This window comes from Filicampus tigris, chromosome 21 (genome assembly GCF_054856515.1).
Source record: "Filicampus tigris isolate MCC_2025a chromosome 21, RoL_Ftig_1.0, whole genome shotgun sequence".
NCBI classification, from domain to species: Eukaryota; Metazoa; Chordata; class Actinopteri; order Syngnathiformes; family Syngnathidae; genus Filicampus; species Filicampus tigris.
This window is the reverse complement of record NC_141237.1, coordinates 10942347-10965427: the sequence shown is the minus strand read 5'-3', so window position 1 is coordinate 10965427 and position 23081 is coordinate 10942347. Positions and strand designations below refer to the sequence as shown.

At 41.7% G+C, this 23081-nt stretch overlaps 1 protein-coding gene and 5 long non-coding RNA genes across 27 annotated transcripts in view; 4 read left to right on the top strand and 2 right to left on the bottom strand.

Moving 5' to 3' along the window:
- The window catches only part of LOC147127589 (uncharacterized), a 29661-nt gene extending 9070 nt beyond the window's left edge, over positions 1-20591 (bottom strand). For 2 of the 4 annotated variants that reach the window (XM_086020976.1, XM_086020978.1), the window contains exons 1-9: positions 20099-20591; positions 18480-18663; positions 17568-17652; positions 6091-6271; positions 5576-5851; positions 5379-5512; positions 4790-5259; positions 4431-4547; positions 4030-4083 (exon numbers count right to left, since the gene is read on the bottom strand). In XM_086020976.1, the coding sequence (XP_085877102.1) occupies positions 5495-5512; positions 5576-5851; positions 6091-6271; positions 17568-17652; positions 18480-18663 (744 nt within the window). In that variant the 5' untranslated portion in view covers positions 20099-20591 and the 3' untranslated portion in view covers positions 4030-4083; positions 4431-4547; positions 4790-5259; positions 5379-5494. Of the gene's footprint in view, positions 1-4029; positions 4084-4430; positions 4548-4789; positions 5260-5378; positions 5513-5575; positions 5852-6090; positions 6272-7626; positions 7720-17567; positions 17653-18479; positions 18664-20098 lie in introns of all 4 variants that reach the window. The other 2 variants (XM_086020980.1, XM_086020979.1) reach the window with 2 other exon arrangements.
- On the top strand, positions 3198-16255 carry LOC147127590 (uncharacterized). Of its 19 annotated transcripts, none has more exons than XR_015084315.1 (14): positions 3198-3317; positions 3623-3652; positions 3739-3764; positions 4042-4086; positions 4152-4201; positions 4425-4574; positions 4814-4875; positions 4942-5084; positions 15178-15313; positions 15381-15499; positions 15571-15639; positions 15719-15854; positions 15935-15995; positions 16072-16255. It is a non-coding gene; the product is annotated as an uncharacterized LOC147127590 (long non-coding RNA). The 19 variants fall into 19 exon arrangements; XR_015084317.1 differs by lacking the exons at positions 15178-15313; positions 15381-15499; positions 15571-15639 and adding exons at positions 5180-5315; positions 5383-5522; positions 5594-5662; XR_015084330.1 differs by adding an exon at positions 3873-3972 and having other exon boundaries at positions 15381-15639.
- Positions 8951-12403, top strand: LOC147127593 (uncharacterized). The gene is made up of 4 exons (XR_015084339.1): positions 8951-9534; positions 10011-10158; positions 11078-11217; positions 11570-12403. It is a non-coding gene; the product is annotated as an uncharacterized LOC147127593 (long non-coding RNA).
- On the top strand, positions 12761-14824 carry LOC147127592 (uncharacterized). The gene is made up of 5 exons (XR_015084283.1): positions 12761-12788; positions 13219-13361; positions 13659-13688; positions 14057-14101; positions 14530-14824. It is a non-coding gene; the product is annotated as an uncharacterized LOC147127592 (long non-coding RNA).
- LOC147127591 (uncharacterized) lies at positions 15131-16158 on the bottom strand. The gene is made up of 4 exons (XR_015084337.1): positions 15969-16158; positions 15553-15820; positions 15377-15489; positions 15131-15257 (listed from the first exon to the last, which is right to left on the bottom strand). It is a non-coding gene; the product is annotated as an uncharacterized LOC147127591 (long non-coding RNA).
- Positions 20121-22998, top strand: LOC147127588 (uncharacterized). The gene is made up of 3 exons (XR_015084335.1): positions 20121-20983; positions 21071-21114; positions 22748-22998. It is a non-coding gene; the product is annotated as an uncharacterized LOC147127588 (long non-coding RNA).
- The last annotated feature ends 83 nt before the right edge of the window (positions 22999-23081 follow it).

The window sequence follows — 23081 nt, the reverse complement described above, 5'->3', positions numbered from 1 at the left end:
TTGGGGGGGGGGGGCGACCATGTATAATAAGGCGATTTTTTTTGGGGGGGGGGACAAACACATTGTATAGTACCATGTTTTGGGGAAAAAGACATCAAAAACCGACCATGTATAGTAAGGCGTTTTTTGGGGGGAAAAAACGATCACGTAGAGTGAGCTGTTTTTTGGGGATAACAACAGACCATGGCGTTTGGCGTAAGGCGTTTATTGGAAAGAAAAAAAAACACATTGTATATTAAGGTGTTTTTGGAGAAAAAAACAACTATATATAGTAAGGTATTTTTTTGGGGGGGGGGATAAGACCATGTATAGTTATGCGTTTCTTTTTTGGGGGAGGCGACCATGTATATATAGCAAGGCGTTTTTTGGAAGAAACTCAGAAAGTCTTCCCATTTTCCCTCTCCAACCATATAAATAGTTATTAAAGTTGATTTCACATTGTTTCTTTGTGTGTTGCAGGTTCTCGACGGACCTGTCGGACTAGGAGAGAAAACCCCCACCTCTCCCCTCCTCCCTCCCAGCCATCTACTGTAGATGAGACGCCCTACAGCGCCTCAACCTTCCGGGGCCCTTATCAACAAAGGGGGGGGGGGGGGATGACCATCTAGTAAGGTGGTTTTTTTTGGGAAAAAAACGAACCATGAATAGTGCGGCATTGAAAAAAAAAAAAAAAGGCCATGTATAGTAGGGCGTTTTGGGGAAAAAAACGACCATCTATAGTAAGGCGTTTTGGGGAAAAAAATTACCATGTAGTAAGGCGTTTTTTTGGGGAAAAAAACTAACCATATATAGTAAGTCGTTTTTTGGAGGGAAAGAAAACACACTGTATAGAAAGGTGTTTTTGTGGAAAAAAACACCCTGTATAGTAAGGCGTTTTTGGGAGAAAAAAACAACCATGTATAGTAATGTGTTTTGGGGGAGTGGGGGTATGCAACCATGTATAGTCATGCGTTTTTTGGGGGGGAGGGTCGACTATGTATATATACCAAGGCGTTTTTTGGAAGAAAGTCAGAAAGTCTTCCCATTTTTCGTCTCCAACAGTATCAATAGTTATTAAAGTTGATTTCACCGTGTTTCTTTGTGTGTTGCAGGTTCTCTACGGACCTGTCGGACCAGGAGAGAACCCCCCCCAAAAAACGACCATGTATAGTAAGCTCTTTTTTGGGGGGAAAAAAACAACAATGTAGTAAGACGTTTTTGGGAGAGAAAAAATAGACCATGTACAGTTTTCGGGTGGGGGGAAAAAAACGACCATGTATAGTTAGGCGTTTTTTGGGAGACCCCCCCCCCCCGACCATGTATAGTAAGTCGTTTTTGGGGAAAAAAACACCCTGTGTAATGAGGCCTTTTTTGGAGAAAAAAACAACCATGTATAGTAATGTGTTTTGGGAGGGTGGGGGTATGCGACCATGTATAGTCATGCGTTTTTTTTGGGGGGAGGGTTGACCATGTATATATACCAAGGCGTTTTTTGGAAGAAAGTCAGAAAGTCTTCCCATTTTTCCTCTCAACAGTATCAATAGCTATTAAAGTTGATTTCACTGTGTTTCTTTGTGTGTTGCAGGTTCTCTACGGACCTGTCGGACCAGGAGAGAACCCCCCCCCCCCCCCCCCCCCCCCAAAAAAAACCGACCATGTATAGTAAGCTTTTTTTGGGGGGGGGGGGGAAACAACAATGTAGTAAGACGTTTTTGGGAGAGGAAAAAATACCATGTATAGTAAGGCGTTTTTGTATAGTTAGGCGTTTCATGCGACCTACACTGTAGTACTTTTCCATACCAGTAGGTAGCAGCAACAGCAACAGGTTGCTAATCGTCTTTGTTTGGAGACGGGCGAATTAGTGACGCATGTTTATCCAAACAGGCCCATGTTTCACACTGAGTAAGTATCAATATGAAACATAATTAAATACTATTTTCTTTGTGTTTATTTAATTCCTATTCAAAACGTTATGATATAACATCATTCTTCAATGTTAAAAAATGCTTATATAAACAATATAACACTTATATTGTTCAAAATAAGCTTTTTTCCCCACAATTTCAGCCGCGGGATTTATCAATGAAATAAATGTGCCTTGACTCAAAAAAGTTTGAAAAACACTGCTCTACGGACCTGTCGGACGAGGAGAGAACCCCCACCTCTCCCCTCCTCCCTCCCAGCCATCTAGATGAGACCCCCTACATACAGCGTCTCAACCTTCCAGCAGGGTTGCCCTTATCAACAAAGCACCTGAAAAAATGAACTAAACATTTGTGACTGTGTATGGATGTTTTGTTTCTGACCCAAGCAGGGAAGAAGACACGTGTTTTGTTCAAGCATTTGATTCACAATCGCCAATAAATCAAAGTAACAAACTAGACTGACTTTTTGTTATGTTCGTCTTCAATTTCAAACCAAGTTGACTTTGCAAACTCTCTCCCGATGGATGACATCATCAAGTCAGTTGTAAAATACGCCGGTGCGGTGGGGGGGCTTATTTGTTCGGTTTGAGTGTCATCACAGAGTCCACGTGGAATGTTAGCGATGTAAGTGGTCACTTCACGAGGGATGCCAACCCTCTCCTTAATTGCATTTCCTTTTTTCATGTAACTGAGGATAAGTAGATCGCGTAATGGCTGGACAGATGGATGTTTGGAAGACTGCAAGAAAAACAAGCCAACTGTTGACTATAATCCTATTAATACAGAATAAAATTTCGGATTTTCTCCGTCAAGATGGCCGAGTGGTATAAGAAGTGGCGTGGTGTTCCGGAGATTCGGGTTCGATCCTCACTCTTTGCTGCATTTAGAAATTAATTTGAGAACAAAGCAAGATTCGAACCAGGGTCGCCAAAAGACCAAATAACGACACTAACCACTCGACCACGAGAAATCTTGAAATGATCGGTTGGTTATATATATATATATATATGAGCATTACTTTCAACTTTCACTGCGTCACCTTATCTGATATATACTACACGTAGAGGAAACTACAGTAACTGAATGATGGTCTGGTGGTAGACACCCACACTTCATAAACAAACAGCCCGGGTTCGATCCTCGGCCAGCTATTATGACAATGCTTCTATTATTTCGCTCTCGCATTTTCAATGTAACACAACTGCTTTAGTAGCATGGACAATTGAGTTTCCTGTGTTAAATAAAAGTTTTTTTTTAATTTTTCTGGAAGTGACGTCATCACCGGAAACCTATTTAAGTCCGGGGAAAAGTGGTGATCATTCTTTCTCAGCTCGCGTACAGCCTCCGGTCGTCTTCGTCAACCAGCTGCTCAGCACACATCTTCCCCACAGGATCCTCGATGACTTTGAAAAGGTGAGTGCTCAATCTTTAATAGCCTATTAAAATTAACTGCTTTTGCTCACTTTGGTCTAAAGTAGCACTTTTGGCGTGCTCACGCCTTCCTAACGTGGTAAGTTAAAGCGTTTTATCCAGCGTTGGTAAGTCACGCTTCCTAAGACTTTACATTGCATCAAAACGCGTTTTTGGGACGTCGATTCTGATAACTGGATGAATGCAATAATTTAAATATTTATTCATGGTTAAGTTGATGTTCATTCAACAGCAATGCAGTTACTTTGTGACGATGACTAACGAAACATTTCTCAAACCTTTTCCAGCATTTGGACGATAGTGCCGTTTTGCCCAAGGTAAGTTGACAAAACTTCACAATTAAACTGAATAAATGAAGTACATTTTCATGCATGAGTGTTAACTGTCTCATTTCTGACCACAGGCTTGCAACTTAAACAGAACGGCCAGGTTGACTGCAAAATGGCACAATTGCTGTGTTTTTATATAAAAGATATCATTATTAAACAGAGTAAATCAAATGTTTGTGTGTGTGTTGATTCTTATTGCTGTCTACAGGCTTAGATCTGAAACAAAATGGCCCAAATGACCCTTAAAATGTCTGACGTCCTGGATTTTTGGGGCATGGCGTCAACAGACTTTTGCATGTCTACCAAATGTGAGGTTGCTAAATCACTAGCTTGTCAGGATGAGTATTTTAAAGTCTAATGCTTACGTTCCCTTTCAGGCCGCCATGCTGTTGAAAAGGCGTCCAGCTCTGCTCTCCTCACTGGTAAAAAAAAACAAAAAAAAACACACTCTTATATACATGTACAAATGTTTGACTAATTATTTCAGCATGTGCTGACCGGGGGACCTCTTCAATCAGCAAAGGTGTGTCTAATCCAGTAAGTAAAAACCCAGCCACAGTTTGACTTGCGCCACAGGTGCTTCCACTCAACCAGCTTCTGGGAGCTCGTTTACCTGCCGGTTGAGTGGAAGCACCTGCGGCTACAGACAAACTGTGGCAGCGGTTTTACTTTTTACTTTCTGGACCTGGATACGACACCTGAGTCATGTGGAAAATGCACTCAATGTAGATTTTTTTTTTTTTTTTTTTTTTTGCTGCAGACGCACCAGCCAGGATTCTGGATCAAACCGAAGGAGGGTCAGGGGACCCGATGTAACTTTCCAGCGGTGTCCCATCTGAACTTTAGTTTTTTTTCTGCAGTCATGCCAGAGCTTCATTGAGAGCTGTGGAACAAGATGGTGGTGTACAAAGTGAGCATTTTTTTTCCTCTGCAGTTTTGCCAATGTTGCAGCGAAGACACTCATCAGGGGTCTCCAATCCTGTTTCCTGAATGTTTTGTCTCACTGCTACAACACACCTGATTGAAATAATCAGCAAGCTCTTTCGGAGCCTGATCATTTCAATCAGTGTGTTGCAGCAATCCACAAGGAACATGTCTGAAGATCCTGGTCAACAATTTGCTAACTTTTGTCCTGCTCTTGTCCACCAGGTGGTGCTGAGATTTGGTCGGTGCAGCATGGATCAACTTGTGAAGTGGAGCTCCTCTTCAAGGTTGGAACCTGTTGCCAAAGACAAACTTGATGAATCAAAATACTTGACTGGTTTTTGTTGTTCTAGACGGCGCCATGATGAACTTGTTGACCGGTTAAACAGTCTACAACAAACTTGGCATGTTGAAAGAGCACACGCCTGCTTTTTCTTTGGCATGCACTGCAGCTTCCACCTGCTTGGCAAAGAAAATCTCCATTTTAATGTAGAAGGTCCTCAAAGCTGCCTATATTTTCAATATTAAGACATGCAAATAAACGCACTAAAAATAGCAGCTTGACTGGTCTGTCATTTGTGGTGTTTACAGCTTTGTCCATCTGGGAGAAGTCTCTGCACCAGTCCAGAGTTTCAGGCGCTTGACCAGCTGCTGCAGTGAAAGGTTCCAGTCTACAGTGAATCAAAACGTTTAAGTTAACTAAAAATGAGTCACCATGTCATTAAAGGTGAAATGCTACATTCATGGTATTTCTGATGCCATAAGCTTTTGAGTTAACTTTTGAACTCACTCAGGTCTTTGTCCACACGCTGGTCAGTGTGCTCCTTGCTGGCCAACCAACGACTCCATGTGGCGACGATGAGACTTCATCCAACTTGAATGGTGCACATGAAGCTTGCCAGGGTGTTATTCTATGAGGAGCTCCTGCAGAAGCGTACAGTCAAATGTAACTGCATTTTTGGTTGGTCATAATTGGGGTCTACTCACATGTTCCTTGTCCTGCAGACGGCGCCACTGGAGTGCTACGAGCTGCAACATGACTGAAAGTTCTGCCTGAGGATGAGTCCAATGCCGGTAAGAAAAGCAACATTTCATTTCAGCTAGCATGTTCCAGTTGTCTCGACAAAGTTGAATGATTTTGTTCTTGTGTCCAGTGTGGCGCACAGTCGAGTACCTGCTCCCAGCCAGCGACAAGCAGCACCACTTTTGCCTTGGTTGTTGCTTGCTCATCCGCGCGGTGCTGAAGCCAAACTTGGAGGCAGCCTGAGAAGAAATGGGAGACATTTACCCTTGGACGGTATGATCTTTAAATGTTTTCACTTTCCAATCCTCATGACAACTTTTCTGACCCACTACTTATGGTTTTTCTTCCCCTTTCCAGGCAACAAGGAACAGATCATCTTCGATCATAACGCACCTGTGAAGACTTGAGTCTTAATGGCTGGTAGGTTTCAAGCCCCAAACATCTTCTGCACAAGACGTTGACTTAACTCTTGACTTACGGATGTTTTTTGTCTTAGGTCCACACGCTTGTCCAAGTTCTTCTTGCTGGCTGACGACTTTGCAACGAGCAGACTGTCATCCAACTTGACACTTTGTCTTCGTCTCGCTTGGCCGACCACTTCAGCACGCAGCATCGAGCAGACTGTCATCCAACTTGTAACTTGTTTGTGATTGTTTACTCTGCAAAAGAAATAAAGCTTGATCAAAACTAACACTTAAGCTCTAAATTTCATTCTTACACACATTTCAAAAAACTTGCTTGAAGCAAAGTAACAAGCAAAAAAAAAAATCTAAAATTATTTTCCACATTTTTTTCCAAATTTATTTTCCGAATTTTTTTTCCCGAACTTTTTTTTCAGAATTTCTTTTTTCCCCAGTTTTTTTTTGTGCTGGAAAATGGGCGTGGCAAGGCCGGAATAAGGCTTTCTGATTCGCTGATGGGTCTGGAAGTGGGCGGAGCAGTGCAGATAAAGGGCTCTGATTGGTCCAAAGGTGGGCGGGACTATGCAAATTAGAAGCGCTGTGATTGGTCAGTTACAAAGTGGGCGTGGTTATGCAAATTTGAGAGCTCTGATTGGTCAAAGTTGCTATTTTATGCAAATTACTGCATTCTGATTGGCTATGCAAATTTAAGCCGCGCTGTGATTGGTGGATTCGAAATTGGGCGGAGTTAGGGGCGGTCCTAGCAGCAGATAGTTTTTTTGAAGGCACTTTTGAGTCTTCAGGTCAAAGTTGCACTTGAGTCACAACATTAGACACAAGTCTTTTACTATTCCCCTCAATCTCACATGACCCAAAGCTCGATGAATTGAAAGATTGCTCGAGTTTTGAGTCATGAGGAGACAAACAGGAGTAGTAATGACTGACGTGCAACTCTCACCTCAAGACTTCAAGCAGCCTTTGGAATACTTTTCCACTGCAGCAACCGACGACACGCATGAAAGGCTTCAAATGAGGGCAGACTTACCAATCAAACACAAAGACTCCAATTCAAGTTCAACAATTTATTGGACAAAAGCTAACATGACTATTTGAAAGCATTTCACCAGTCAATGTTTGTGTGAGCTAACTCAAGTTGCACACACAGACATTGACGATGGAAGCAGCCTAAGTGTTGCCTGCTTGACGAGCTCATGTGTGATGTCACTCACTTCAAATGACACGCAAACACTTAGGCGATGGCACCAAAGGGGGACGTGAGCACACTGGGCATCTTGCACTGGGACAAAAACTAAGTGTCCAGCACAACACCATCGTCAGACATTTCTGGACATGTTTTTAAATGACACTGATGTGAACCAAGTTAGTCAAAAACAGATTTTTTTTTTTAATGTGACATTATTTTTTAACTAACTTGGCCCACATCATTGTCATTCAAAAACATGTCCAGAAATGTCTGACGATGGTGTTGTGGTTGACAGTGTCATGCAGTACATGGATCAGAAGTTGAAGTTCAGTGCACTCACGTCCACCTTGTGGTGCGATGTGACATCACACATCAGCTCTTCAAACACACGACACTGCTCAATACTCACACGGGTCCAAATGCAGCTTGACCTTCCCTTCCTTTCCGCACGTCCCACAAGTCTGTCGGCTGCACCTTTGAGCCCCAAGCCTCCTTGATCCATCTGGCCAGGCAGAAAAAAACAAAAGCAGTGAGTAACACTCTTCTGTACATAAAATGTTGATTTTTTTAAAGATTCAACTCATATTATTAGTCAAAAAAAGTGATATAGTTTCACTTTCAACACGTCCACTTCCAACTGTGCCCACACAGGCAATGCATCTGTGTGAGCCATCAGCTGGTGGCTTTCTCTCCACACCTGACATCCAATGAGCAACTAATGCTCCTTTCTGGTCAAGCAGGACTTCAAAGTCTTCCTACTGAAAATATTGAGTCGCTCAATAGTGTTCAAATGTACAAAAAAAGTAAAACTACTACATCAGACAACAAACTGCTTCTCAGATATCATTCCTTTACCCCCCCTTGTAAAAATGACACCGTACTACACGACATTCATTTTTAAGTTTATTTCTATTTCAAAAGTATACAACTTTTTAAGTTGACGGTTTACGATTACAACTTAAAATCTCGTAGCGCAATTATTTTGTTCCTTTTCACTGTGGCTCTAATAATCCTTTGAATTAAAATGTGATATCAATTTGGGAAATAACAGATTGAACTGTCTATTCATACAATTTTTTATTATTTTATCTTATTTATTTATTGGGGTGGAGCCTCTTTCTGTTTGGCAACGTCACGCCCCAGCATGCTACATTTACTGACAACATAGAATTTGCCCACTCTGTGTTTAAAAGCTGCCTCCACAATCAATCTTAAAGGTTGCTCACCTGAGTGATGGCTTCATTTGCAGTCTGAACCCATCATACTGATGATGTTACAGCAAAAATAATTATATTTTTCACTGAAATTATCGTTTACTTCTCAATGATATGGAACATTTGCATTGAAATGTAGAACAGCAAAATATCTTGGAGAAATAAATATTACATTAAAAAAAGACTGGTTGTTTTTCATTCAACAGATATTAACATGCACCATAGTGTCAGAGTAAAACGATTTATTTCCTTCCATTCCTCCTTCCTTCCTTCCTGTACAATTTATCCGAATTTTCCTATTTAAATTCAAAATGTAAATTATGTCAGGAACATGACTGCACGTGTTTTACTGTAAATATATCTAATATTAATGCATACATTGCATACATGTACGCACGCACGCAATAAAGTTGTCGTTAGCTATACCGGTAGTCTGCGCATTACTGGACATCTTAATCTGGTGATGAAACTTCACTTTGTGCTGCGGTTAGCCTCAAATTCAGTTGCACTGAAGCGTGGCGAATCTGAGCGTGCGGCCACGTTTTTGCGATTAACAAATGTAGCAGTTTCGAACTAGTCGCTGCTCCAGATCACCCGTTCTGTGTGTTACCGATCTGGGGTAGTGTAGGGTCGGGGGTAGAGAAGCACGGCGGCGGATTTTAAATGGTTAGCATTTACCTTAGTCTAGCCGCGTAGCTCATCTCGGCAGTCCCGCTTTTGTTTACGTTGCCTCCGCCACCTGCGACGCCTGACAGACCGGAGAACAACCCACGTTGGTCTCGCTATCTCGCCCGAGATGTTAAAAGTGCAGGGGAAAATAAAATTCTCGAACTCGTCAATTTGTACTCTAATCCAATCTCGACTAAATCCACACGATTATAGTATCCAGCAGCTAAATTAAATATTACAGTTAAAAGGGATTCATTTAATGGCACAAACCAACTCTCCCAGTAAATGATGGCGAGGCTCCCTCCAGTGGTCATTTACCGGTATCTCAATGGGAAGACGACAAGACCGGACAGTGAAAACTATGCGTAATGCCACAAAAACTGTGAACAATCGCCACGAAAAATCATGTGGACATCAATACTGATACCATTCAAGTAAGTCAAGCGCTTTCCTTGATTGGCAGCTGAGTGCTATTGTGGGCGTGCTAGCTGACAAGCCACCGTTGTTGATATTGTTTTACGGGACGTATTGAGTACCAATAAACAATGTTTTACGTGACGTATTGAGTAACAATAAACAAACTTGAAAGCCCAAGTGCCGTAATTATGCTACTAAACTGAGTACATAAATACATTTATATACAAACGACAAATAGACGGTTTAAAAATTAAAATGACTCACGGAAAAATCAGCTGGGGGTCACCGGAAGACCTAATTAAACCGGATGTATACCATTCTCCTTCTTCTTCTTCTCCTTGGTGCATATCACCACCTACTGTACAGGCGCTCGAAAATGAATTTGCCAAGCGATTTATGATGTTTAGTTGTCTACAGTGGCTCAATAAAGACAAAATAAGTAATATGTACCGTAACTGTATGTGTGTGTGTGTGGGGGGGGGGGGGTGCGCAGGTGGAGCAGAGCAGACAGCAGACCTGTCCCTATTCCTGATCAAGTACGTGATGATGCTGATCGTGAGCATTCCGTCTGTGTTCTGGGTAGGCAGCAAGAAGACCTGCTTCGAGTGGGCCAGCTTCTTCCACGGCAAGAGACGCAAAGAGTACGACAACACTGCAATGTAAACACACGCGTACACACACTTTTCACACTCGTCACAAAAGGGGTGTGCTGGATTTACAGTCTAGTTCATATCATACAGTGACTGGCTGCATAATTGGGACCTTAAGTAGGAACATACCAAACTTAATCCACATCAAACCACCACGATGACGTTGCAACAATAACCACTATCAATACTACACAAAGGGGCAATTACCGGTATGCTTTTTAAAACCATACATTCACTTTTTTATTCCAACACAACAAAGAAAAAAACTTTTTTTTTGCTGTATAGTAAGGCGTTTGGGGAAAAACAACAACAAGAACAAAAAAAGACGATGTATAGTAAGGTGTGTTGAAAAAAAACACCATGTAAGGCGTTTTTTGGAAAGAAAGAAAAAACACCCTGTATAGAAAGGCGTTTTGGGGAAAAATACGACCATGTATAGTGAGGCTTTTTTTTGGGGGGGGGGCGACCATGTATAATAAGGCGATTTTTTTTGGGGGGGGACAAACACATTGTATAGTACCATGTTTTTGGGAAAAAGACATCAAAAACCGACCATGTGCAGTAAGGCGTTTTTGGGGGAAAAAACGATCACGTAGAGTGAGCTGTTTTTAGGGGAAAACAACAGACCATGGCGTTTGGCGTAATGCGTTTTTTGGAAAGAAAAAAAAACACATTGTATATTAAGGTGTTTTTGGAGAAAAAAACAACTATATATAGTAAGGTATTTTTTGGGGGGGGGGGGGGGGATAAGACCATGTATAGTTATGTGTTTCTTTTTTTGGGGGGGACGACCATGTATATATAGCAAGGCGTTTTTTGGAAGAAACTCAGAAAGTCTTCCCATTTTCCCTCTCCAACCATATAAATAGTTATTAAAGTTGATTTCACATTGTTTCTTTGTGTGTTGCAGGTTCTCGACGGACCTGTCGGACTAGGAGAGAAAACCCCCACCTCTCCCCTCCTCCCTCCCAGCCATCTACTGTAGATGAGACGCCCTACAGCGTCTCAACCTTCCGGGGCCCTTATCAACAAAGGGGGGATGACCATCTAGTAAGGTGTTTTTTGGGGGAAAAAAACTAACCATGAATAGTGCGGCATTTAAAAAAAAAAAAAAAAAAAAGGCCATGTATAGTAAGGCGTTTTTTGGAGAGAAAGAAAACACTGTATAGTAAGGCGTTTTTGTGAAAAAAAAAACCACCCTGTGTAGTGAGGCCTTTTTTGGAGAAAAAAACAACCATGTATAGTAATGTGTTCTAGTCATGCGTTTTTTGGGGGGGAGGGCGACCATGTATATGTACCGAGGCGTTTTTTGGAAGAAAGTCAGAAAGTCTTCCCATTTTTCCTCTCAACAGTATCAATAGTTATTCAAGTTGATTTCACTGTGTTTCTTTGTGTGTTGCAGGTTCTCTACGGACCTGTCGGACCAGGAGAGAACCCCCCCTCCAAAAAACGACCATGTATAGTAAGCTGTTTTTTTGGGGGAAAAAAAACAACAATGTAGTAAGACGTTTTTGGGAGAGGAAAAAAGACCATGTATAGTAAGGCGTTTTTTGGGGGAAAAACGACCATGTATAGTTAGGCGTTTTTTGGGGGAAAAACGACCATGTATAGTTAGGCGTTTTATGCGACCTACACTGTAGTACTTTGCCATACCAGTAGGTAGCAGCAACAGCAACAGGTTGCTAATCGTCTTTGTTTGGAGACGGGCGAATTAGTGACGCATGTTTATCCAAACAGGCCCATGTTTCACACTGAGTAAGTATCAATATGAAACATCATTAAATACTATTTTCTTTGTGTTTATTTAATTCCTATTCAAAACGTTAAGATATAACATCATTCTTCAATGTTAAAAAATGCTTATATAAACAATATAACACTTATATTGTTCAAAATAAGCTTTTTTCCCCACAATTTCAGCCGCGGGATTTATCAATGAAATAAATGTGCCTTGACTCAAAAAAGTTTGAAAAACACTGCTCTACGGACCTGTCGGACGAGGAGAGAACCCCCACCTCTCCCCTCCTCCCTCCCAGCCATCTAGATGAGACCCCCTACATACAGCGTCTCAACCTTCCAGCAGGGTTGCCCTTATCAACAAAGCACCTGAAAAAATGAACTAAACATTTGTGACTGTGTATGGATGTTCTGTTTCTGACCCAAGCAGGGAAGAAGACACGTGTTTTGTTCAAGCATTTGATTCACAATCGCCAATAAATCAAAGTAACAAACTAGACTGACTCTTTTTTATGTTCGTCTTCAATTTCAAACCAAGTTGACTTTGCAAACTCTCTCCCGATGGATGACATCATCAAGTCAGTTGTAATAAACGCCGGTGCGGTGGGGGGGGGGCTTATTTGTTCGGTTTGAGTGTCATCACAGAGTCCACGTGGAATGTTAGCGATGTAAGTGGTCACTTCACGAGGGATGCCAACCCTCTCCTTAATTGCATTTCCTTTTTTCATGTAACTGAGGATAAGTAGATCGCGTAATGGCTGGACAGATGGATGTTTGGAAGACTGCAAGAAAAACAAGCCAACTGTTGACTATAATCCTATTAATACAGAACAAAATTTCGGTTTTCTCCGTCAAGATGGCCGAGTGGTATAAGAAGTGGCGTGGTGTTCCGGAGATTCGGGTTCGATCCTCACTCTTTGCTGCATTTAGAAATTAATTTGAGAACAAAGCAAGATTCGAACCAGGGTCGCCAAAAGACCAAATAACGACACTAACCACTCGACCACGAGAAATCTTGAAATGATCGGTTGGTTATATATATATATATATGAGCATCACTTTCAACTTTCACTGCGTCACCTTATCTGATATATACTACACGTAGAGGAAGTTACTGCAACCGAATGATGGTCTGGTGGTAGACACCCACACTTCATAAACAAACAGCCCGGGTTCGAGCCTCGGCAAGCAATTATGACGATGCTTCTATTATTTCGCTCTCGCATTTTCAATGTAACACAACTGCTTTAGTCGCATGGACAATTGAGTTTCCTGTGTTAAATAAAAGTTTTTTTTTTTTAATTTTTCTGGAAGTGACGTCATCACCGGAAACCTATTTAAGTCCGGGGAAAAGTGGTGATCATTCTTTCTCAGCTCGCGTACAGCCTCCGGTCGTCTTCGTCAACCTGCTGCTCAGCACACATCTTCCCCACAGGATCCTCGAGAACTTTGACAAGGTGAGTGCTCAATCTTTTATATGCTATTAAAATTCACTGCTTTTGTTCACTTTGCGCTGAAGTAGCGCTTTAGGCGTGCTCACGCCTTGCTAACATGGTAAGTTAAAGCGTTTTATCCAGCGTTGGTAAGTCCCGCTTCCTAAGACTTTAAATTGCATCAAAACGCGTTTTTGGGACGGAAATATTGATAAATGGATGAACGCAATTATTTATTCATGGTTAAGTAGATGTTTATTCAACAGTAATGCTTTTACTTTGTGACGATGGCTAACGCAACATTTCTCAAACCTTTTCCAGCATTTGGACGAAAGTGCCGTTTTGCCGAAGGTAAGTCGACAACACAAAACAAATATATATTTTCATGCTTGTGTGTTAATCGTCTCATTTCTGTCCACAGGCTTGCAACTTAAACAGAACGGCCAGGTTGACTGCAAAATGGCACAATTGCTGTGTTTTTATATAAAAGATATCATTATTAAACAGTTAATCAAATGTCTGTTTGTGTGTGTGTGTTGATTCTTATTGCTTTCTACAGGCTTAGATCTGAAACAAAAAGACCCTTAAAATGTCTGACTTCCTGTTTTTTGGAGACATGGCGTCATGAGACTTTTGCATGTCTACCAAATGTCAGGTTGCTAAGTCACTAGCTTGTCAGGCTGAGTATTTTAAAGTTGAATGCTTACGTTCCCTTTCAGGCCGCCATGCTGTTGAAGAGGCGTCCAGCTCTGCTCTCCTCACTGGTAAAAAAACCCCACACTTTTATATACATGTACAAATGTTTGACTAATTATTTCAGCATGTGCTGACCGGGGGACCTCTTCAATCAGCAAAGGTGTCTAATCCAGTAAGTAAAAATCCAGCCACTGTTTGACTTGCGCCACAGGTGCTTCCACTCAACCAGCTTCTGGGAGCTCGTTTGCCTGCCGGTTGAGTGGAAGCACCTGCGGCTACAGCCAAACTGTGGCAGGGGTTTTACTTTCGACCTGGATTTGACACCTGAGTCAAGTGGGAAATGCACTAAATGGCAACACTTCGATAAATTGTCAACTTTAATGTTTGCTGCAGTATCACTCCAGGAAGAATCACCAGCGAAGATTCTGGATGAAACCGAAGGAGGGTCAGGAGACCCGATGTGAACTTCAGTTTTTTTGTTTTGTTTTTCCTGCAGTCATGCCAGAGCTTCATTGAGAGCTGTGGAACAAGATGGTGTACAAAGTGAGCTTTTTTTTTTTTAAGTCTGCAGTTTTGCTAATGTTGCAGCTACGACACTAATCAGGGGTCTCCAATCCTGTTTCCTGAATGTTTTGTCTCCCTGCTGCAACACACCTGATCGAAATAATCAGCAAGCTCTTTAGGAGCCTGATAATTGCAATCAGTGTGTTGCAGATGGGCAGGACAGCAATCCACAAGGAACATGACTGAAGATCCTGGTCAACAATGTTAACTTTTGTCCTGCTCTTGTCCACCAGGTGGTGCTGAGATTTGGTCGGTGGAGCTCCTCTTCAAGATTAGGATCTGTTGCAAAAGACAAACTTGATTAATCCAAGTACTTGACTGTTTTTTGTTGTTCTAGATGGCACCACGATCAACTTGCTGACCAGTTGAACAGTCTAAAACAAACTCGCCTGCTTTTTCTTTGGCATGCACTGCAGCTTCCAGTAAGAGTGCCGTCAGGGACTCTTCCACCTGCGTGGCAGAGAAATTCTCAGTTTAATGTGGAAGGTCCTCAAAGCTGCCTTATTTTCAATACTAAGACATGCCAATAAACGCACTAAAAATAGCAGCTTGACTGGTCCGTCATTTGTGGTGTTTACAGCTTTGTCCATCCGGGAGAAGTCTCTGCACCAGTCCAGAGTTTCAGGCGCTTGCTCAGCTGCTACAGTGGAAAGTTCCAGTCTACAGTGAATCAAACCGTTTAAGTTAACTAAAAATGAGTCACCATGTCATTAAAGGTGAAATGCTACATTCATGGCATTTCTGATGCCATAAGCTTTTGAGTTAACTTTTGAACTCACTCAGGTCTTTGTCCACACGCTGGTCAGTGCGCTCCTTGCTGGCCAACCAACGACTCCATCCAACTTGAATGGTGCACATGAAGCTTGCTAGGGTGTTATTCTATGAGGAGCTCCTGCAGAAGCGTACAGTCAAATGTAACTGCATTTTTGGTTGGTCATAATTGGGGTCTACTCACATGTTCCTTGTCCTGCAGATGGCGCCACTGTAGTGCTACGAGCTGCAACATGACTGAAAGTTCTGCCTGAGGATGAGTCCAATGCCGGTAAGAAAAGCAACATTTCATTTCAGCTAGCATGTTCCAGTTGTCTCGACAAAGTTGAATGGTTTGTTCTTATGTCCAGGATGGCGCACTATCAAGGACCTGCTCACAGCCAGCAGCAACACTTTTGCCTTGGTTGTTGCTTGCTCATCCACGAGGTGCTGAAGCCAAACTTGGAGGCAGCCTGAGAAGAAATGGGAGACATTTACACATGGGCGGTATGCTCTTGAAAATTTTTTTCACTGCACAATCATGACAAATTTAATGACCAATACTTTTTTTTTTGTCCCCTTTCTAGGCAGCAAGGAACGAGATCATCTTCCATAACGCACCTGTGAAGACTTGAGTCTTGATTGCTGGTAGGTTTCAAGCCCCAAACATCTTCTGCACAAGACGTTGACTTAACTCTTGACTTACGGATGTTTTTTGTCTTAGGTCCACACGCTTGTCCAAGTTCTTCTTGCTGGCCGACGACTTTGCAACGAGCAGACTGTCATCCAACTTGACACTTTGTTGCTGGCCAACCACTTCACCACGCAGCATCGAGCAGACTGTCATCCAACTCTAAACTTGTTTGTTTGTGATTGTTTACTCTGCAAAAGAAATAAAGCTTGATCAAAACTAACACTTAAGCTCTAAATTTCATTCTTACACACATCACAAAAAACTTGCTTGAAGCAAAGTAACAAGCAAAAAAAAAAATCCTAAATTATTTTTCAAATTCTTTTCTAAATTTTTTCTAAATTTTTTTTCTGAATTTTTTTTTCCCCCAATTTTTTTTGTGCTGGAAAATGGGCGTGGCGAGGCTGGAATAAGGCTTTCTGATTCGCTGATGGGTCTGGAAGTGGGTGGAGCAATGCAGATAAAGGGCTCTGATTGGTCCAACGGTGGGCGGGGCTATGCAAATTAGAAGCGCTGTGATTGGCCAGTTACAAAGTGGGCGTGGTTATGCAAATTTAGAGCGCTCTGATTGGTCGAAGTTGCTATTTTATGCAAATTACTGCATTCTGATTGGCTATGCAAATTTAAGCCACGCTGTGATTGGTGGATTCGAAATTGGGCGGAGTTGGGGGCGGTCCTAGCAGCAGATAGTTTTTTTGAAGGCACTTTTGAGTCTTCAGGTCAAAGTTGCACTTGAGTCACAACATTAGACACAAGTCTTTTACTATTCCCCTCAATCTCACATGACCCAAAGCTCGATGAATTGAAAGATTGCTCGAGTTTTGAGTCATGAGGAGACAAACAGGAGTAGTAATGACTGACGTGCAACTCTCACCTCAAGACTTCAAGCAGCCTTTGGAATACTTTTCCACTGCAGCAACCGACGACACGCATGACAGGCTTTAAATGAGGGCAGACTTACCAATCAAACACAAAGACTCCAATTCAAGTTCAACAATTTATTGGACAAAAGCTAACATGACTATTTGAAAGCATTTCACCAGTCAATGTTTGTGTGAACTAACTCAAGTTGCACACACAGACATTGACGATGGAAGCAGCCTAAGTGTTGCCTGCTTGACGAGCTCATGTGTGATGTCACTCACTTCAAATGACGCGCAAACACTTAGGCGATGGCACCAAAGGGGGACGTGAGCACACTGGGCATCTTGCACTGGGACAAAAACTAAGTGTCCAGCACAACACCATCATCACACACTGCTGGACATGCTTTTAAATGACACTGATGTGAACCAAGTTAGTCAAAAACAGATTTTTTTTTTTAATGTGACATTATTTTTTAACTAACTTGGCCCACATCATTGTCATTCAAAAACATGTCCAGAAATGTCTGACAATGGTGTTGTGGTTGACAGTGTCATGCAGTACATGGATCAGAAGTTGAAGTTCAGTGCACTCACGTCCACCTTGTGGTGCGAGGTGACATCACACATCAGCTCTTCAAACACACGACACTGCTCAATACTCACACGGATCCAAATGCAGCTTGCCCTTCCCTTCCTTTCCCACAAGTCTGTCGGCTGCACCTTTGAGCCCCAAGCCTCCTCGATCCATCTGGTCAGGCAGAAAAAAAACAAAAGCAGTGAGTAACACTCTCCTGTACATAAAATGTTGATTTTTTTTTTAAAGATTCAACTCATATTATTAGTCAAATAAAGTGATATAGTTTCACTTTCAACACGTCCACTTCCAACTGTGCCCACACAGGCAATGCATCTGTGTGAGCCATCAGCTGGTGGCTTTCTCTCCACACCTGACATCCAATGAGCAACTAATGCTCCTTTCAATCAACTGGTCAAGCAGGACTTCAAAGTCTTCCTACTAAAAATATTCCGCTTATGTGCTAAAATATTGAGTCGCTCTATAGTGTTCAACTGTATACAGAAAGTAAAACTACTACAACAGACAACAAACTGCTCCTCCGATATCATTCCTTTACCACCTCCCTGTAAAAATGACACTGTACAACACAACATTAACTTTTAAGTTTATTTCTATTTCAAAAGTATACAACTTTTTAACTTGACGGTTTACGATTACAACTTAAAATCTCGTAGCGCAATTATTTTGTTCCTTTACACTGTTGCTCTAATAATCCCTTGAATTCGAATGTGATATTATTAATTTGGGAAATAACAGGTTAAACTGTCCATTCCTACAATTTTGGGCTGAAATATTGCAATTTTTTTTCAGGTTCAATTTATATATTTCATGACCTTTTAAAACATTTAGCAGCATTTTTATTTTATTTATTTATTGGGGTGGAGCCTCCTTCTGTTTGGCAACGTCACGCCCCAGCACGCTACATTTACTGACAACATAGAATTTGGCCACTCTGTGTTTAAAAGCTGCTTTCACAATCAATCTTAATGGGTGCTCACCTTCATTTGCAGGTGCACTCACGTCCACCTTGTGGCGCGATGTGACATCACACATCAGCTCTTCAAGCACACGACACTGCTCAATACTCACACGGGTCCAAATGCAGCTTGACCTTCCCTTCCTTTCCGCACGTCCCACAAGTCTGTCGGCTGCACCTTTGAGCCCCAAGCCTCCTCGATCCATCTGGTCAGGCAGAAAAAAAACAAAAGCAGTGTGTAACACTCTTCTGTACATACAATGTTGTTTTTTATTTCAAGATTCAACTCACATTATTAGTCAATTAAAATGAAAGTTTCACTTTTAACACATCCACATCCAACTGTGCCCATACAAGCAATGCATCCGTGTGAGCCATCAGCTGGTGGCTTTCTCTCTACACCTGACATCCAATGAGCAACTCACGCTTCTTTCAATCAAGCAGGACTTCAAAGCCTTTTAAGTTGATGATTTACGATTACAACTTCAAATCTCGGAGCGCAAATTATTTTGTTCCTTTTCACTGTGGCTCTAATAATCCTTTGAATTAGAATGTGATATTATTAGTTTGGGAAATAACAGATTAAACTGTCCATTCATACAATTTTGGACTGAAATATTGCATATTTTTTTCAGGATCAATTTATATATTTCACTGCGATTGGCTGGAAACCAGTTAATGGTGTACCCCGCCTACTGCCCGAAGACAGCGAGGATAGGCTCCAGCACCCCCGTGACCCTTGTGAGGATAAGCGGTATAAATAATGGATGGAATTTATAGATTTCGTGACCTTTTAAAACATTTAGCAGCATATTTATTTAGGTGGCGCCTCTTTCTGTTTGGCAACGTCACGCCCCAACACGCTACATTTACTGACAACATAGAATTTGGCCACTCTGTGTTTAAAAGCTGCCTCCACAATCAATCTTAAAAGTTGCTCACCTCAGTGCTGGCTTCATTTGCAGTCTGAACCCAACATACTGATGATGTTACAGCAAAAATAATTATATTTTTAACTGAAATTATCCCAATCATATGCAACATTTGCATTGAAATGTAGAACAGCAAAATATCTTGGAGACATAAATATTACATTAAAAAAAGGCCGGCTCTTTTTCATTCAACAGATATTAACATACACCATAGTGGCAGAGTAAAATGATGTCTTATTTCCTTCCATTCCTCCTTCCTGTACAATTGATCAGAATTTTCCTATTTTAATTCAAAATATAATTTATGTCAGGAACATGACTGCACGTGTTTTACTGTAAATATATTTAATATTAATGCTTTAAAGAATAGGTCACTCACAGAATTATTTACTTAGCAGCGACCATTGATTAATGCACATTGCACACATGTACGCATTAAAGTTGTCGTTAGTTATGCCGGTTGTCTGCGCATAACTGGACATCATAATCTGGCGATGAAACTTCACTTTGTGCTGCGGTTAGCCTCAAGTGCAGTTGCACTGAAGCGTGGCGAATCTGATCGTGCGGTCACGTTTTCGCGATTAACAAATGCAGCAGTTTCGAACTAGCGGCTGCTCCAGATCACCCGTTCTGTGTGTTACCGATCTGGGGTAGTGTAGGGTCGGGGGTAGAGAAGCACGGCGGCGGATTATAAATGGTTAGCATTTACCTTAGTCTAGCCGCGTAGCTCATCTCGGCAGTCCCGCTTTTGTTTACGTTGCCTCCGCCACCTGCGGCGCCTGACAGACCGGAGAACAACCCACGTTGGTCTCGCCAACTCGCCCGAGATGTTAAAAGTGCAGGGAAAAAAAATCTCTCGAACTCGTCAATTTGTACTGTAATCCAATCTCGACTAAATCCACACGATTATAGTATCCAGGAGCTAAGGTAAATTTTACAGTTAGAAGGGATTAATTTTATGAGACAAAACAACTCGAACGCAAGGGACTCCGCCCGGTTAATGCTGGCTAGGCTCCCTTCAGTGGTCATTTACCGGTATCTCAATGGGAAGACGACAAGACCAGTCAGTGAAAACTATGCGGAATGCTACAAAAACTGTGAGCAATCGCCACGAAAAATCATGTGGACATCAATGCTCATACCAATCAAGTCAAGCGCTTTCCTTGATCGACAGCTGAGTGCTACTTGTGGGCGTGCTAGCTGACAAGACACCTTTGTTGATATTGTTTTACGGCCGGGATGTATTGAGTAACAATAACCAATGTTTTACGTGACGTATTGAGTAACAATAAACAAACTTGAGAGCCCAAGTGCAGTATTTATCCTAATAAATTTAGTACATAAATACATTTATATACAAACGACAAATAGACGGTTTAAAAAATCTTTAAATTACTCACGGAAAACACAGCTGGGGATCGCCGGAAAACCTAACTGAACCGGATGTATACCATTATCCTCCTCCTTCTTTTCTTCTTCTTCTTCTTCTTCTTCTAAATTTGTACATCTCCTTGGAGCATATCTTCACCTACTGTACTGCTCGAAAAGGAATTTGCCAAGCGATTTATGATGTCAACAGTGGCTCAAAGACAAAGTAAGTAATATGAAACTGAGAAAGCTCAGTTCAAATGGAAACATAATCGCATATTTGACAACTGTGTTATGTGTGTGTTGCGCGCAGGTGGAGCAGAGCAGTCGTCCTGACCTGTCCCTCTTCCTGATCAAGTGCGTGATGATGCTGATCGTGGGCATTCCGTCCGTGTTCTGTAAGGCGTTTTGGGGAAAAAAATGTATGACCTTGCAAGTGGAGGCACTGGTTAGCACATCCGCCTCACAGTGAAGAGGTCGTGGGTTCGATTCTGGCCCCGGCCTTCCTGTGTGGAGTTTGCATGTTCTTCCCGTGCCTGCGTGGGTTTTCTCCGGGTTCTCCGGTTTCCTCCCACATTCCAAAAACATACATGATAGGTTAAATGATCACTCTAAATTGTGCCCAGTGTGTATGTTTGTTTGTCTTTGTGTGCCCTGCGATTGGCTGGCAACCGATTCGGGGTGTCCCCCTCCTACTGCCCATTGACAGCTGGGATAGGCTCCAGCACTCCCGCGAGGGATGTATAGTAAGGCCTTTTGGGCTGAAAAAACGACCAGGTATATATATGTAAGGCGGTTTTAATTGGGGGTGGGGGGGGGGGTAGGTGGGAGTTCGGACGACCACGTATAGTAAGGTGTTTTTGAAAAAAAAAAAAAAAAAACATGTATAATAAGGTGTTTTTTGGGGGGGGGAAAACGACCCTGTATAGTAAAGCGTTTTTGTGAGAAAAAAAACGACCATGGATGTCGTTTTTGGGAAAAAATATGTTTTGTATTTTGTATAGTACGCCGTTTTGTGGGGAAAAAAAAAACATGTATAGGAAGGCGTTTTGTGGGGAAAAAAACAACTATGTATAGGAAGGCATTTTGTGGGGAAAAAAACAACCATGTAATGCATTGAAGGAATTCATCAGTCCCAGCGACAACAAAGTGAACTTGGTCAAACAGTTGGACACCATCCTCAGCACCTTGAATGATATTTTGATAAGGCTTTTTTGGGAAAAAATATGACCATGTATAGTAAGGCCTTTTTTGGAAAAAAAAAACCAACACTCTTGTATAGTAAAATGTTTTTTGGGATGAAAATCAAACAGACTGTATTGTAAGATGTTTTTGGGGGAATAAACAAACACACTGTGTAGTAAGGCGTTTTTGGAAAAATAAAATAAAAAAATGACCATGCATATAAGGCGTTTTTTATGGGGGGTGGGGGTGGGGGGGACAACCATGTATACATGGGTAAGGCGTTTTTTGGAGAAAAATGACATGTATAGTAAGGCTTTTTTAAAAAATAAAATGTTAAAAAATGAGTAAGGCATTAGGTATGTATGGTAAAGTGTTTTTTTTGGGGGGGGGGGGGAAACAACCATGTATTGTAAGGTATTTTTTTAGAACACAAACAAACAAACAAAGACACTGTATAGTAAGGCGTTTTTGTAAAAAAAAAAAACCCCAAAAAAACGACCATGCCAGATCAGGGTTTTTTTGGGAATAAAAAAACAAACAAAAAACGACCATGTTAAGTAAGGCGTTTTTTTTGTGTATAGTAAGGTGTTTTGACAGGGGAAAACACCATGTAAAGTAAGGCGTTTTGGGGAAAAACCGACCATGTAAAGAAAGACGTTTTTGGGAGAGCAAAAAAAAAGAAAAAAAACACCATGTATCGTGAGGCGTTTTGGGGAAGGAAGTCAGACAGTCTTCCCATTTTTCCTCTCCAACAGCATCAATAGTTATTAAAGTTGATTTCACCGTGTTTCTTTGTGTGTTACAGGTTCTCTCCGGACATGTCGGACGAGGAGAGAACGCCCACCTCTCCCCTCCTACCTCCCAGCCATCTGATGAGACCCCCTACATACAGCGTCTCAACCTTCCAGCAGGGTCTCCCTTAATCAACAAAGCACCTGAAAAAAAATGAACTAAACATTTGTGCCGTCGTATGGATGTTTTGTTTCTGACCGAAGCAGGGAAGAAGACACGTGTTTTGTTCAAGCATTTGATTCACAATCGCCAATAAATCAAAGAAACAAACTACACTGACTCTTTGTCATGTTCGTCTTCAATTTCAAACCAAGTTTTACTTTGCAAACTCTCTCCCGATGGATGAC